We start from the raw sequence: 14,756 nt of genomic DNA, 5'->3' as shown, positions 1-14,756 counted from the left end.
CTGCGATAGCCTTAGAGGGCGGAGCTTACACGAAATAGAACTGTCTGCGATACTGTGGTCACTTTCCATGTAGCATCAATTATGCTAATGCTAGCTGCCTGTCACGTTCTCTCGACCTGGCCACACCTCCGCTCTCTAACCCCCCTTCCTCCACCCACACCCCCTCCCCTACCCACTTTGATGCATTTTTCAAATTTCGCCTTGGGGCGGAGTTATCTTTTCACAGGGGGGGTAAGTTACACTTTAAGTTGCGCTTCTCAGTTTTTATATTAACCCCCCTGCTTTCAATTAAACTGGCTTTACATGTGTTTTATGTGCTTTTAATGATTTTGTGTAGAGTTCTTGATGAAAATCAAAGACAGCTTTAGGATCCTTAGAGTCTACAGCCAACAAGTAGAGACACTTGAATACCCTTATCCAGACAGCAACCTGCAGTTTTCCTCAAAGACCCTTCGCCAAGATCGCTCCAAGCCAGAGCTCAGGTACTGCACTGTAACATTCATCATTACAAACTGGTTTTCTTTTTATACCTGCTGTGCAGGAGCAGCTGTCGCGCTGAATCAACTGCAGGTGTGGTGGGGAAGCTAACTCATGAATCTACAGTACATCTATGAATGAGGCAAAATGTATGAAGTTGCATGAAGCTATTTTAAGACACAAGAACTGAACAGGGACCTTAACACTAACTTTGTAAATGCTTCTCTAACTATTTCTAAACCCATCATGTATTGCATGGTTCTAGGAGCATCACTCTGCATCATCGCATGCGAGAGCATCCAAACCCTCATTCAGGTCAAATAAAGAAGTTTGACGAACGAATTAGGCTTAAAGAAGTCTTGAATGATGACGAAGTGGAAGAGTAAGTTACAGTCCAGTATCGATTTAAAGGGTGCTAAACCCAAAAATGTTAATGTTTCCAGTTGCTCTATCTATATATACTTTAAGTACAATACTAAAGCATACATGTCAACCCCTTTGGATGATCATGACCCTCAAAATCTGTAATTTTCACAAGAAAAATAAATAAATTCTGCATTACGTACTCACAGGTGGGGAGTTGGGGTTGGGGGATGCAAGCAGACTGTCGGCTGCGAGGAAAGACAGAATGTGAGGTAGAGATAACAGTGCCTGCATCACAGAAGAGCAGGGAAGGACAGGGAGATGTGGAGAATGTATTTCTTGCAGCAGAGTGGGCTGGCAGATGTTTTATTTTTATTTTGTTTCCTTTTAGTTTTTTTATGTCCTACAGGCACTGAGATGTAAAATAAACTTGAAGCTGAGTTTTTGAAAAAAAAAATCTGTGAGATTGCCCTACATGTCCATAGCTATACCTGCAAAATGGAGAAAAATCCATGTAATTTACAATTCGTACAACTTGGCATGTATGCTATAGTAGACAGTTAATTTTCAACAAACTGTATTTTTTTAATCAAGTACTGATATCAGTTTCAAGATGACCAAAGCTCTAAGTGTTTTTTTTTCCTCTTAGGTACAAACAACTCCTCAAAAAAGGTCGGAAACATGAGCTCAGACAGCATGATGTCATCCTATGCACATGCACACAGTCATCCACGCACAGCCTGGTTTCCTCAGTCAGTGCACGTCAAATCCTGATTGATGAATGTGCAATGGCCACTGAACCCCAGGCCCTGATTCCTTTAGTCTGCAACAAACCAGAGCAGGTGCTTTGCTTTCACTCAGCTGTCTTTGAGCACTGTAATGTCTTCACTGTTGGGCAAAAAGGAGTTTTTAATTCCGGGGTGTGTTTGATTCAACACCATAGTGACCTCTGGCAGGTTCTTGCAATTCTGCAGATGATCCCAAAGAAGTGACAGACGAGTATCTTCCCTAACCTTAGTTGTTCTTGTAGTTTGGTTGGATGATCAGCTCTAAAGAAGCATTGCTGATCTCAGACTCAGCTCCTTTCAACACAAAACTTTAGATTATACCATTACTAGAACATACTAATTTGGAATGCAATGTGTGCAATGTCTTTTTTTAACTTTGTCAACAGAGCATTCAACAAACACAGGTTTAACACTCATCTAATTAACTAAAAACCTAAACACAATCCTTGTTTCATTCACTCTAGATGTTTAGCATATATGGCTGCTAAACTACTGTTGTCTTAAAATTGTTTCTAATGTCTTCAGTTGACTCATATTAATGTATCCAGTTTGGGTCAAGAGGACTGGTAATGACCGCCACACTCACATGTACTTTGTGATTCAACAGATTGTTTTGATTGGTGACCACAAACAGCTACGGCCAATCGTGAAGAATTCAGATGTGAAGAAACTCGGAATGGCAACGTCCCTTTTTGAGCGCTACTACACTAAACTCCATGAAAACCGGGCTTTGATGCTGGACACCCAGTACAGGATGGTGCGAACATGAAACAGCTTGTCTTGCCCGAGCGGCATGTGGGATGTACTGTTCACATTATTGCGTTGTGTTTAACTAGCACGAGGACATCTGTGCGTTCCCATCAGAAGAATTTTACGATGGCAAGCTGAAGACTGGCGTGGAGCAGCCGAGCAGCGTCCTGCGCATCGCCGGCAGGACAATGCCAGTCGTCTTTGGGCATGTAGAAGGAGAGACTCTACGTCTGGTGGTGAAGACTGCCAAGGGCAACAACAACTCCAAAGTCAATCATAAGGAGAAAGAAACAGTGGTAATGTACCAGATTTCCATGTGTTTATATTTAATGCTTAAAATTCAAAAAGGAGCTCATGAAATTCTGATCTGAGGCAGGATGTTGCATTTAGAATGACTGTTATTCAGCCTGACTGCTTCTTCCTTCTTTTCTACTCTACCAGTCAAAAGTTTGGAAACACCTTCTGATTCAATAGTTTTGTTTTTTTTCCCCCCCCCCCCCCCCTTACATTTTAAATCAATACTGAAGTCATCCAGACTATAAGTATGAAGGACCCCATAATTCTGACCATTTACTGAACTTACCTGGAATGGTTTTCCAAAGCCCCTTCTCCACTGGCGGCCATCGATTCAGCCTCAGCCAACTGTGCCTTCATTTCCAGTTTATGCGCCATTTTTGGATCCACCCCAGCCGTGGTTCCAGGCAGGTGAAGCTGAGTATTGCGCTCAAGCGATTTTGACATCAGCAGACTGCTGCTCATAGATATGCTGAGCCAAAGCAAAATCTGCTAACTTCCTCTGGAGAGAGGCACAAATCTATTTATCTGTTTTAGGACAGTATCGCATACAGCTTGAGTCCGAAATGAGCAGTTACTGTATATTCAGACAAACAGGCAGCCTATGGTTACATGCGCATTAAAAAAAAAAAAAAAAACCAGTGCCATAACAACTTTTAAAAATTTCTTTCCCGTTTTTAAATGAGTTCTGAGAAGTCTGACATTTTCTTTGGTCCGTGAACGCACCATCTGCACAGGATTCAGAAACAAGCATGCGGTCAGTGTTGTTAAGTGACATTTTTGCTAGATTTAGCCAGTTTTCAGACCCTTCTAGAAACTTTTTTAACCAACGAGAGTCAAATCTATACACATTTTCTGATGTGTTTGGAGACTTTTATGGGCTGCAGTGGCTCTCCTGGAAAGGGAAACTGATCATTCAGCAGTCTTCAGCAGCTGGTGAAGCGCCCTACTTAGTCCCAAAGCTCTGACAAGCTTGTCAGCTCAGCTGCAGTAAGGAGAGGAGATGAATTGCCAACAAGACGTTTTTTTTTTCTGTATTCTTTTTTTGATCCTTTTATTTTTGTAATGTTGTCAAGTTAAAAACGTCTTTACAATGGTTGTTAAATAGTAATAGCATAAAATAAAAATATTAAGGAAACTGCCAGTTCCAGGCTTGAAATGATTTGACAGTGGAGAAGTGGATCAACAGTTTTGAGGAGTTCCCAGTGGTGCTGAGCACTTGTTGGCTGTTTTGCCTTTACTGTCTGACTCATTACAAACTAGGGATGCAAACAATTAATCGACGTATGATTAACTGTCGATTAATGGTTTGTTGGATTAAAATTTCTTCAATTTGATTAATTGAAAACATCCATTTAAACCTTATTTCAGTGTTGTTTTGCCTTCATCCAGTAGATGGGGGCGCTGCTCTCAGCCAAACGTTGAGCTGAGCAGAGCGCCGTCCGCCTCCATGTGGACGGCATCATAAATAAACGCACAAATCTGGTTTAGTTTTATTTGCGACACAACAATAATAACGAACTACACCAAACTCGAAAGAAAAGTACCGAAGGCTGTACCGGACTATCCAGCAGTATGACTCTAGAGCAGGACAACAGAGACAGCAGTAAGAGCTAACTTTATCTAACGTTAGCTTCTTCTAGTTTAACTCCGTGTGTAAAAGAACAAAACAAAACAAGTTAGTCACTACAAATAATTAACGTGAAGTTACTCCCATCTGTGTGACGTAACCCGGCCAGAGAATCAATCAAATGAACAGTAACTGAAGTCAGATCAGCCCAGCCCAGATAGAACCACAGGGAATGTAAACAAACACAGTTCCAGTACTCATTTGTATGTCCCTCTCAGGTCATGGTTATAGTTTGTTTTTGAGTAAATCTTTAGATTAAAATGTTACCCTGTATTTAAATGGTAGAGTTACATTTCTCTTAAATTGACTTTTTTTTCCTTTCCTTTTTTTCCAACTAGCAACCTAATAGATTCCTGTTTTGTTATATTTTGTAAATAATTCCAAGTTTAATAATGTGTGAAAAGTCCACAATTTTCTGTTTATTCAGTCAGTGTTTAATACAGCTGGCACAAAGAAATATATAAAATATAAGTTGTACTTTTTTTATTTAGTGTGTAAAAAATTAGCCCTAAATATCATAAAAAGGCCCTTGATTCAAGAGAAATGTCAGATTTTTAGGAAAATGGCCGCTTATAAATTAATCATTAATCGATTGATAAGATCAATCAACTTTAGATTAATCCATTAATTGATAACGTGCATCCATTACAAACCATCTCAACTGAGTTTAAATCTCAGATTTGGACTCATCAGACCAAAGGACAGATTTTCACTGCTCTAATGTCCACCCCTTGTGTTCTCATTCTCTTCTTTTCTTTCTTAGAAGTGGCTTCTTTGCAGCAACTCTACCATTAAGTCTAGATTCGCTCAGTCTTTTCTGAATCGTTGATGTTGAGATGTGTGTGCTAACCCTAACTTTTGACTGGTAGTGTATATTGATGGTTTTAACTGATCTGTACTGTTAGTTAGTCAATGCTTTGCAAACCAATAATTCAGTTCCAGACAGATTTTTTTTTAATATAATTCTGCCTTTTGGACAAGTTCTATTTGGTTTTGATTGAACAGTTACTATAAGCTTAAATCATACACATTTTTTTGTTTTTATAACAAAGGAACAGTATGTGATAACAATGTGGTAAATCTAGGCTAAAACCTGAGGGTCAAAAACACAATCTAAAGGGTATCAGTATTTCATGTCATCTTTTCACCAGTTTAAATTATATGAAAATGTTTTTATGCTGTTCTTTGTATTTTTGTGTTCTGACCTTTTTAACACTGTTTTTGGTTTTGTAGTTGCTGTGCTCCATATGTTTTCAACATTTGGTATGCCTTTTTTTTCTATTCTTTTTCAGGTAAAGATTGCTGAAATGCTTGTGAAGAAAGCAAAGGTAAACCAGAAAGACATTGTTGTTCTGTCGCCCTATAATGCCCAAGTATCCGAAATCCGAGACCAGCTGAAAGAAAGGAAATTAGAAAACATCATAGTAACAACAATCACAAAAAGCCAAGGTAAAGTTTGTCTTTCCACAATGGACCGCATGTTTCATAGTATCGTTTCAATAAACGCTAACAAAATTAAAACTGTGAACAGGAGTGAAGTCAAGCTGCTAATTGTGACCATAAAATGATTAAAGTTTCAATCATCCCAGTTAAACTGATGCTACATACAACCCCTGGCAAAACTTAGGGAATCACCAGCCTCAGAGGATGTTCATTCAGATGTTTAATTTTGTAGAAAAAAAGCAGATCACAAACATGACACAAAACTAAAGTTATTTCAAATGGCAACTTTCTGGCTTTAAGAAACACTAAAAGAAATCAAGAAAAAAGTTGTGGCAGTCAGTAACAGTTCTTTTTTTTTGGGGGTGGGGGGGCAAGCAGAGGGGAAAAATTATGGAATCAATCGATTCTGAGGAAAAAAATTATGGAATCATGAATAACAAACAAAAGAACACTAACACCACTAGTATTTTGTTGCACCACCTCTGACATTTCTAACAGCTTGCAGACTCTGTGGCATGAACTTGATGAGTGACAAACACTCTTCATCAATCTGGCTCCAACTTCCTCTGATTGCAGTTGCCAGATCAGCTTTGCAGGTCGGAGCCTTCTTGTGGACCATTTTCTTCAACTTCCACCAAAGATTTTCAATTGGATTGAGATCCGGACTATTTGGAGGCCATGACATCGACCTTCTGTCTTTTTTCAAGGAATGTTTTCAGTTTTTGCTCTATGGCAGGATGCATTATCATATTGAAAAATGATTTCATCATTTCATTATCCCCAAACATTCTTTCAATTGATGGGATACGAAAAGTGTCCAAAATACCAACGTAAACTTGTGCATTTATTGAAGATGTAATGACAGTCATCTCCCCAGCGTCTTTACCTGATATGCAGCCCCATATCATCAAGGACTGTGGTAATTTGCATACTCTCTTCAGGCAGTCCTCTTCGTAAATCTCACTGGAACGACACCAAACAAAGTTCCAGCATCATCACCTTGTCCAATGCAGATTCTTGACTCATCACTGAAGATAACTTTCATCCAGGCATCCACAGTCCATGATTGCCTCTCCTTAGCCCATTGTAAACTTGTTTTTCTGTTTAATTGTTAATGAATGCTTTCGTTTAGCTTTTCTGTATGCAAATCCCATTTCCTTTAGGCGGTTTCTAACAGTTTGGTCACAGACATTGACTCCAGTTTCCTCCCATTCGTTCCTCATTTGTTTTGTTGTGCATTTTCTGTTTTGGAGACATATTGCTTTGAGTTTTCTGTCTTGATGCTTTGATGTCTTTCTTGGTCCATCAGTATGTTTGCCTTTAACAACCTTCCCATGTTGTTTGTATTTGGTCCAGATTTTAGACACAGCTGACTGAACGACCAACATCTTTTGCAACGTTGCATGGTGATTTGATTGATTGATTCCTTTATTGTCATTGTACGGAGCACAATGAAATTACATTTAAGAACACCCATTCAAGAGACACACATGACAAACATGGGGAACAGGTGATCAGGCCATGCAGCAACCAGCAGAGGTCGTGCTACCTTAAAAAAACACGAGGATAGATGAGGGAAAAAAACATATATCAACAAAATATGACACACTATGGTGTTTATAGAAAAAAACCTCAGCAGAGCAAGAATTTATTAGCCAGAGGAGTGGTGAGTTTAGAGGGCGTGTATCTGAAGCCATGAATGTTGTATGCACTTGTGTGAATATCTGAAGAATGAGTCCAAAGAATCCAGTCCCCCAAAAGAAAAACCCGTAGTTCGGCCATAGTTCAGAATACTGGTGTTAATTGTTCATTCTGTACAGCTCCAGACTGACCTTCAGGGGATCAGATTAGACTCTCAAGATTTTGATAATCCTCTCCTTTGTTTCAATTGACATCTCTGGTGTTGGAGCCATGATTCATGTCAGTCCACTTGGTGCAGCAGCTCTCCAAGGTGAGATCACTCCTTTTTAGATGCAGACCAATGAGCAGATCTAATTTGATGCAGGTGTTAGTTTTGGGAATGAAAATTTACAGGGTGATTCCATACATTTTTCCCTCTGCTTGGTCTAAAAAATTAACCATTACTGACCACATTTTTTCTTGATTTCTTTTAGTGTTCCTTAAAGCCAGAAAGTTGCCATTTGAAATGACTTTAGTTTTGTGTCATGTCTGTGATCTGCTTTTTGTCTACAAAATTAAACAACTGAATGGACATCCTCTGAGGCTTGTGATTCCATAAGTTTCACCAGGGGTTGTAAGAAGTGGCAGCTATTTGTTGCAGTTTCACCAAATGAAACTCCTCTATCTTTTTTCTTTTTGCAGGGAGTGAATGGCGTTATGTCATTTTATCAACAGTGTGCTCACTTCCAAGCAAAGAAATTATGACTGAGCCAGAGGGCTCCTGGTTGGCCAAACATATAGGCTTTGTGGGGGACCCCAACCAGATCAACGTAGCCATCACCAGAGCCAAGGAGGGACTGTGCATCATCGGTGAGGCATTCATGTTAACTTGATCCATGCATGACTGACGGTGGCTTCTGTGGATGTTAGAACTTGTGAACTGTTAAACCCTTATTGAAACCTGTCAGTCCCACAACAAAGCAAGTTAAAAGGACCTGGGTGTTGTGCCAAGAAAGCACCTATTCTGAGGCAGGAACTAAAAAAGACTCAATAAATAAGATTAGGTGATTTTCTAAATCACTAATACCAAACTGTGAATAAAAAAACACCTTCAGATTTTCAGGGGGCCACTCTATTAAAACACCCAGGAGACATCACTGCTTACATGCAAGGTAACGTTTTTCTTTGCTTCCTGCCTGACAGGAAACCAGGAGCTGCTCAGGCGTAGCGCAACATGGAACCACCTCCTGAAGAACTACACTCGTCACAACGCAGTGACAGATGCAGACAACATTTCAGTTCACTAAACTTCGTCTCCCTTTTCTGCTGACAGAATTCTTTCATCAGATGTGCTTTAAACGTTGTTTTTTATGAAGTATTTGTAGTTTCATAGCAGATGTGATTTATTACGAAGAACAAAGGTCAGGTCTTACTGTTTGGATGTTTTAATGTTTATTTTGTTGAACTGAAACTTTTAAACATTTCCTCTGTGAGCCGTCGGTTCATGTTTGCTGAAGAATGAACTATTTTGATTTTTATATTTTGACAGATTTTAAAACTTGAATTCTTAAAGAAATATTTTTTAGTCTTTATGAATAAAATGATAATCATATCCTTTTTTAAGCTTTGAATATACGACCAGAGTTTAGTAAGATCTGTAAGTTTTCTTTCTGTAATTGTTTGACTACTGACTTTTGGGTTTTTATTCTTTGACTAATGAGTTATGGTTAAATGTGCAGACACACAAAATGTATTTTTAATATGTTTTGTTATGGTTTCAATAAAGGAGGTTTGTAAATTTATTTTTAAGCAGTCATTGGGAAGTAGTTTTTTTGGGGGGGGCAGCGTTCCAGACATCCAGTTTCAGACAATTTAGGGTTTTTGTTGGATAATTTATCAAGATGCCTCAAATATTAAGAACAGACTCACAGCAGGATGAAGTCAGCTGAGCTCTTTTGCATGATTGCAGACCGTGCAGTCATTTCCATCAGCAAAGATGAGCTATCATCTTGTTTGTCCAGGGGTTCTTTATTGCTTGCAAGGCGGAACTTCCCGTTTAGGGTTCAAATGTGGGGCGGCCTCCTGTTTTCTGGCTTCACTGTTCACAGGAGGGCCATTGTCTCACAACTAAGGTGACAAGTTTGTCTTGTTCCATCAACTCGAACATTGGTGGTAAAAGTAACTATTATCACACAGTTACAAAGCAGAAAACAAGACAACAAACCAAGTTTGACTTGTTTTGAAAGAAGAAATTTGTTCTTGAAGATGATGGATGTCACCATAGACTTTTCACATTCTCTAAACTGAGATCTTACAACCCAGTGTCAAAAAAAGATCACAACTATGCATCCTTTACCTTTCGTATGTTCCAGATTCAGGTTGTGGGGCCAACACTTCTAGGATTCCAAGGTGCTCAAAGGTTAAAAAGTCCTTTGTCTCCTTCCAGTTGGACATGTCTGGAAAACCTCTCTATTAAGACATCCTCACCAGACGCCACCTCAACCGCCTCCTCTCGAAGTGGCTCTTCTGGAAACTGAACCCTGACAGAGTACCTACCAGAGGAAACTCAATTCAATGTTTGTATCTGTGATCTTGTTCTTTTGCTCATTACCTAAAGTTCATGCCCATACTATCAGAGCTTTGTCTTGCTGCTCAGCTTCCTCTTCACCACAACGAACAGGTAGTAGGAAGTTCCACTGATTGACCTGCTGAGCCCATCCTCCAATTATTCCCTCACTTGTGAACAAAACCCCCCAAGATATTTAAACTCAACGTGAGGCAGAACCACATTCCAACTCCAGAGAGGGCAGTCAACCAATCAGAACATTTCCTTTCATATGGAGGGCAAGAGGGTATTCCCTGCTTTCCCTCTATAACAGAAGCAACGATGTTCAGAGGTCTAGTGACTGATGAGGGATTTTTATTTTGTCAAACAAGAATGCTGATGGAAATCTTGCCACAGACATGAGACTTCAGTAGCACAACCAGCACTTGAATCCAGACCATGTCAGAGGTGAAGAACAACACCTGAATTAAAAAGATATTTTGTGTCTGTTAACGAATCATCTTAAATTAGGGTGACCCCATAACTTAACAAGTTGTAGACGATTACTTTCAGAAAGTTTCAGTATATCCAGCTACTGGTTCACAATATATTTTTCTAATAATCTTGACTAAAACGACACTAACGTTTTAGCGTTTTGAGATATCATCTGCCCAATAGAGCAATAATTAATCTGGCTCTTAATAAACACACAACTAATGCTGCCTGTGTTTTCATTTTTTTATGTTTTTGCTGGTAAAATAATACTCAGTGTGTATTTCACCACCACATACACCCCCATACTCCTTTAATCATTTCTAAAAATTAACCCCTGTAAAACAAAACATGAAAAAACAAGTATTTTCCAGTTGCACATTTATTAAGAACAGAAAAATCAAGTAGAAAATATTTTGTACTAAAATATAAGACTTCTTTATACAAACTTCAAACCTTTTAAATATCCTTGGATTTCATGTAAAAGCATGTTTCATTCAATAAAAAGACAAGGTCTGAATTTGTTCATAAACAGCGAGTTATAATTAAGGTATGCATATTCAATCTGTATTTAAAGAATAAAACATTGTAGCCCTTTAAATCCCAGCTGCTTGAAACGAGTCTCAGGCCACAAAGTCACACATAAAACATTGAGATACATTTCTTTTCCAAAACAAATTAAACTAATCAGATATTGCTTGTATTGCTTTCAGAAGCTTAAAAAGTTCAGTTATATGGAGATAAATTAGTCTCAAAAACATTCAAGTGTGAGCAACAATATTCAAACATGCACAAGATTCGAGGATGCACACGTGAATCTGCTAATATGTTCATGTGACTTTTCAGACTTTCTTACTGCTGCAGATAAACACGTCCACTGCTGCGTTCAAGGCTGGTGAAAAGCTGGGACATCTGAGTTTTAGCAATTTACTGGGTTATTGGGAAAATACATTTCTGACTCGCAACTCATAAACTCTAAAGTATATTAAAGCAGAGTCACATTGACATCAGTGTTCTAAAAATGTTAAATCCAGTAAATGTTATCCAACAAAAAGAATAACCTACCTATTTAGAGATACTTATTTCAGTTGTACAGTCAACAAAATTAACATTTTCTTCTTGGGGGAAAACTACCGAAAAAAATTTCCTGTACTTTTGTGTGAACTGTACATTTTAAGTAAATTACTTAAAATTATTTGGTTATTCTTCTACAAAAACTACTGGAAACATATGTACCAGTGTTCCTCTGCAAAAACTACAGTTAAATATATTTTCCAGTATTCTTCAAGAATAAAAATAACCTAAACATTTTTGAGTAGTTTACTTCAAATGTACTGTCCACACAATGAACATTTTCTGGAACCCAGTAATGTCAATGTGAACATACAGTGGTTTGCAAAAGTATTCATACCCCTTGAACTTTTCCATATTTTGTCACATTACAACCACAAACATAAATATATTTCACTGGAATTTAATGTGAAAGACCAACACAAAGTGGTATACAATTGTGAAGTGGAAGCAAAATTTTACATGAATCAAAACATTTTTTACAAATAAAAAACTGAAAAGTGCGACGTGCAAAAGTATTCAGCCCCCTTTTCCCTGAGTGCAACCAATTGCATTCAGAAGTTGCCTGATGACTGCTAATGACTCAAAAGGGTCCACCTGTGTGTAATCTAATCTCAGTACAAATACAGCTGCTCCGTGACGGCCTCAGATGTTGGTTAAGAGAATATTGGGGAGCAAACAGCATCATGAAGTCCAAAGAACACACCAGACAGGTTAGGAATATGGTTTTGGAGAAGTTTAAAGCAGGCTTAGGTTATAAAAAGATTTCCCAAGCTTTGAACATCTCACGGAGCACTGTTCAATCCATCATCCGGAAATGGAAAGAGTATGGCACCACAGTAAACCTGCCAAGACAAGGCCGTCCACCTAAACTTACAGGCCGAACAAGGAGATCACTGATCAGAGAGGCAGCCAAGAGGCCCATGGTGACTCTGGATGAAATGCAGAGAGCCACAGCTCAGGTGGGGGAAACTGTCCACAGGACAACAATTAGTCGTGCACTACACAAATGTGGTCTTTATGGAAGAGTGGCAAGGAGAAAGCCATTGTTAAAAGAAAACCATAAGAAGTCCCATTTGCAGTTTGCCAGAAGCCATGTTGAGGACACAGCAAACATGTGGAAGAAGGTGCTTTGGTCAGACGAGACCAAAATTGAACTTTTTGGCCACAATGCAAAACGCTATGTGTGGCGGAGAAAGAACACTGCACATCACTCTGAAAACACCATCCCCACTGTCAAATATGGTGGTGGCAGCATCATGCTCTGGGGTGCTTCTCTTCAGCAGGGACCGGGAAGTTGGTCAAAGTTGATGGGAAGATGGATGGAGCCAAATACAGGGCAATCTTGGAAGAAAACCTGTTGGAGTCAGCAAAAGATTTGAGACTGGGCGGAGGTTCACCTTCCAGCAGGACAACGACCCTAAACATAAAGCCAAAGCTACAATGGAGTGGTTTAAAAAAAAGAATATTCATGTGTTAGAATGGCCCAGTCAAAGTCCAGACCTAAACCCAATTGAGAATTTGTGGCAAGATCTCAAAACTGCTGTTCACAAACGCTCTCCATCCAATCTGACTGAGCTTGAGCTGTTTTGCAAGGAGGAATGGGCAAGAATTGCAGTCACTAGATGTGCAAAGCTGGTGGAGACATACCCTAAAAGACTTGCAGCTGTAATTGCAGCAAAAGGTGGCTCCACAAAGTATTGACTCAGGGGGGCTGAATAATTTTGCACATCGCACTTTTCAGTTTTTTATTTGTAAAAAATGTTTTGAGTCATGTAAAATTTTGCTTCCACTTCACAATTGTATACCACTTTGTGTTGGTCTTTCACATTAAATTCCAGTGAAATATATTTATGCTTGTGGTTGTAATGTGACAAAATATGGAAAAGTTCAAGGGGTATGAATACTTTTGCAAACCACTGTATGTTATATTGCAAGGACTATAAGGTCAGAAACACCTTGCATCCAATAACCCAGTAAATCTGGTAAGGCTCAGATGTCCCAGCTTTTCACCAGCCTTGAATACAGCATTACACGCACGAATCTGCAGCAGTAAGCAAGTCATAAAGGTTAATCTTTTTTAGACTAATTTATCACCATACAGTTATCACTACAGCAGTACTCAATTACGCGACCAAAAGCATCATAAAGACTTTGTCAGTAGTCATTTAAAATAGTACGGACAGATTTGTTGGTACCTGTAAAGAGACAATAATCTGCATAACAGTTGAGTTTCAAACTGTTTTACCCAGTTCGTATCACAGGTGCATTTTAGCTTATCAGCCTATTTAAAAAGAAACAAACACGCTACTGGGTCCTTTGGTATCGTTATGTGCACCACACTGAACAGACAGCGTAGGAATGCAAAGGTGAGAGGTGCCTGAGGAGTTAGAAAAGTAAAGACTGCAGAAACATCTCCAAGCATCTTCATGTTACTCTCACCACTGTAAGGCCCACCTAGCCCCAGTTAAGCCTGGCCTATTCTACCCCAGCCCTGTTTGTGTTTGCATTGAGCAGAGTCGCCTCCATGTGGGCGGGATCATAAAATTAAAACATGCGCAAATCTTATTTTGTTTTATTTGCGACAACAATAATGCACCACACCAAACTCGATGGGAAAGTACCAAACATTGCAGCAGACCATTCAGCATTATGACGCTGAAGGCAAGAGGACAGGATGACAGAGAATGGTAAGGTAACTGTAGCTAATGTTAGCTTGTTGATGTTTGGTAGCTTGCTACTGTTTCAGTGTAGCTGAATTCATGTGAAAAAAATGTTACGGTTGCTGCAAACGATTCATGTGAAGTTAATCTCATCTGTATGACGTGGCCCCCACTATGGAGGTAATTTTGTTTTTTATTATTAAATCAAACAAAAAAGCAGCTTCAATCATAAAATAAGAATTTCCATCAAAAAAAATATTTTTCAATCAAACAAGAAATAAATTCAATCAAAAAAATAATACTTTCAACCAAATAAATAATTTCAACCAAACAAAAAAGCTATTTCAATAAGAAAAAATGTTTTGAACTCAGAAAACAAGAACATCTGGGGTGGAATCTAAGGAGGGAGGGACAACAGGAAATGATCCAGTACGCACTAACCAATAGGGACGTGTCTTACATAGTTGCTCCTTAGATCCCGCCCCAGATGTTCTTGTTCTCTGAGTTCAAAACTTTTTGGAGTTCAAACAAAAACTTAGACTCAACCAAAAAACTTAAAGCATCAACCAAAAGTTTGAGATTCAACCAAAAATTTCTGTTTTGCAAAAAACTTCTTGATT

General features: G+C 38.9%; 1 protein-coding gene across 1 annotated transcript in view; it reads left to right on the top strand.

Moving 5' to 3' along the window:
- The window catches only part of LOC106515323 (helicase with zinc finger domain 2), a 40,737-nt gene extending 31,570 nt beyond the window's left edge, over positions 1-9,167 (top strand). The window contains exons 13-20 of the mRNA XM_014005040.1: positions 338-482; positions 743-859; positions 1,490-1,682; positions 2,236-2,385; positions 2,465-2,674; positions 5,595-5,751; positions 8,068-8,235; positions 8,569-9,167. Of these exons, the coding sequence (XP_013860494.1) occupies positions 338-482; positions 743-859; positions 1,490-1,682; positions 2,236-2,385; positions 2,465-2,674; positions 5,595-5,751; positions 8,068-8,235; positions 8,569-8,672 (1,244 nt within the window). The 3' untranslated portion in view covers positions 8,673-9,167. The remainder of the gene's footprint in view (positions 1-337; positions 483-742; positions 860-1,489; positions 1,683-2,235; positions 2,386-2,464; positions 2,675-5,594; positions 5,752-8,067; positions 8,236-8,568) is intronic.
- The last annotated feature ends 5,589 nt before the right edge of the window (positions 9,168-14,756 follow it).

The sequence above is a fragment of the Austrofundulus limnaeus genome, unplaced genomic scaffold, assembly GCF_001266775.1.
Source record: "Austrofundulus limnaeus strain Quisiro unplaced genomic scaffold, Austrofundulus_limnaeus-1.0 Scaffold28, whole genome shotgun sequence".
Taxonomy (NCBI): Eukaryota; Metazoa; Chordata; class Actinopteri; order Cyprinodontiformes; family Rivulidae; genus Austrofundulus; species Austrofundulus limnaeus.
This window is presented reverse-complemented; position numbering and strand designations above follow the sequence as displayed.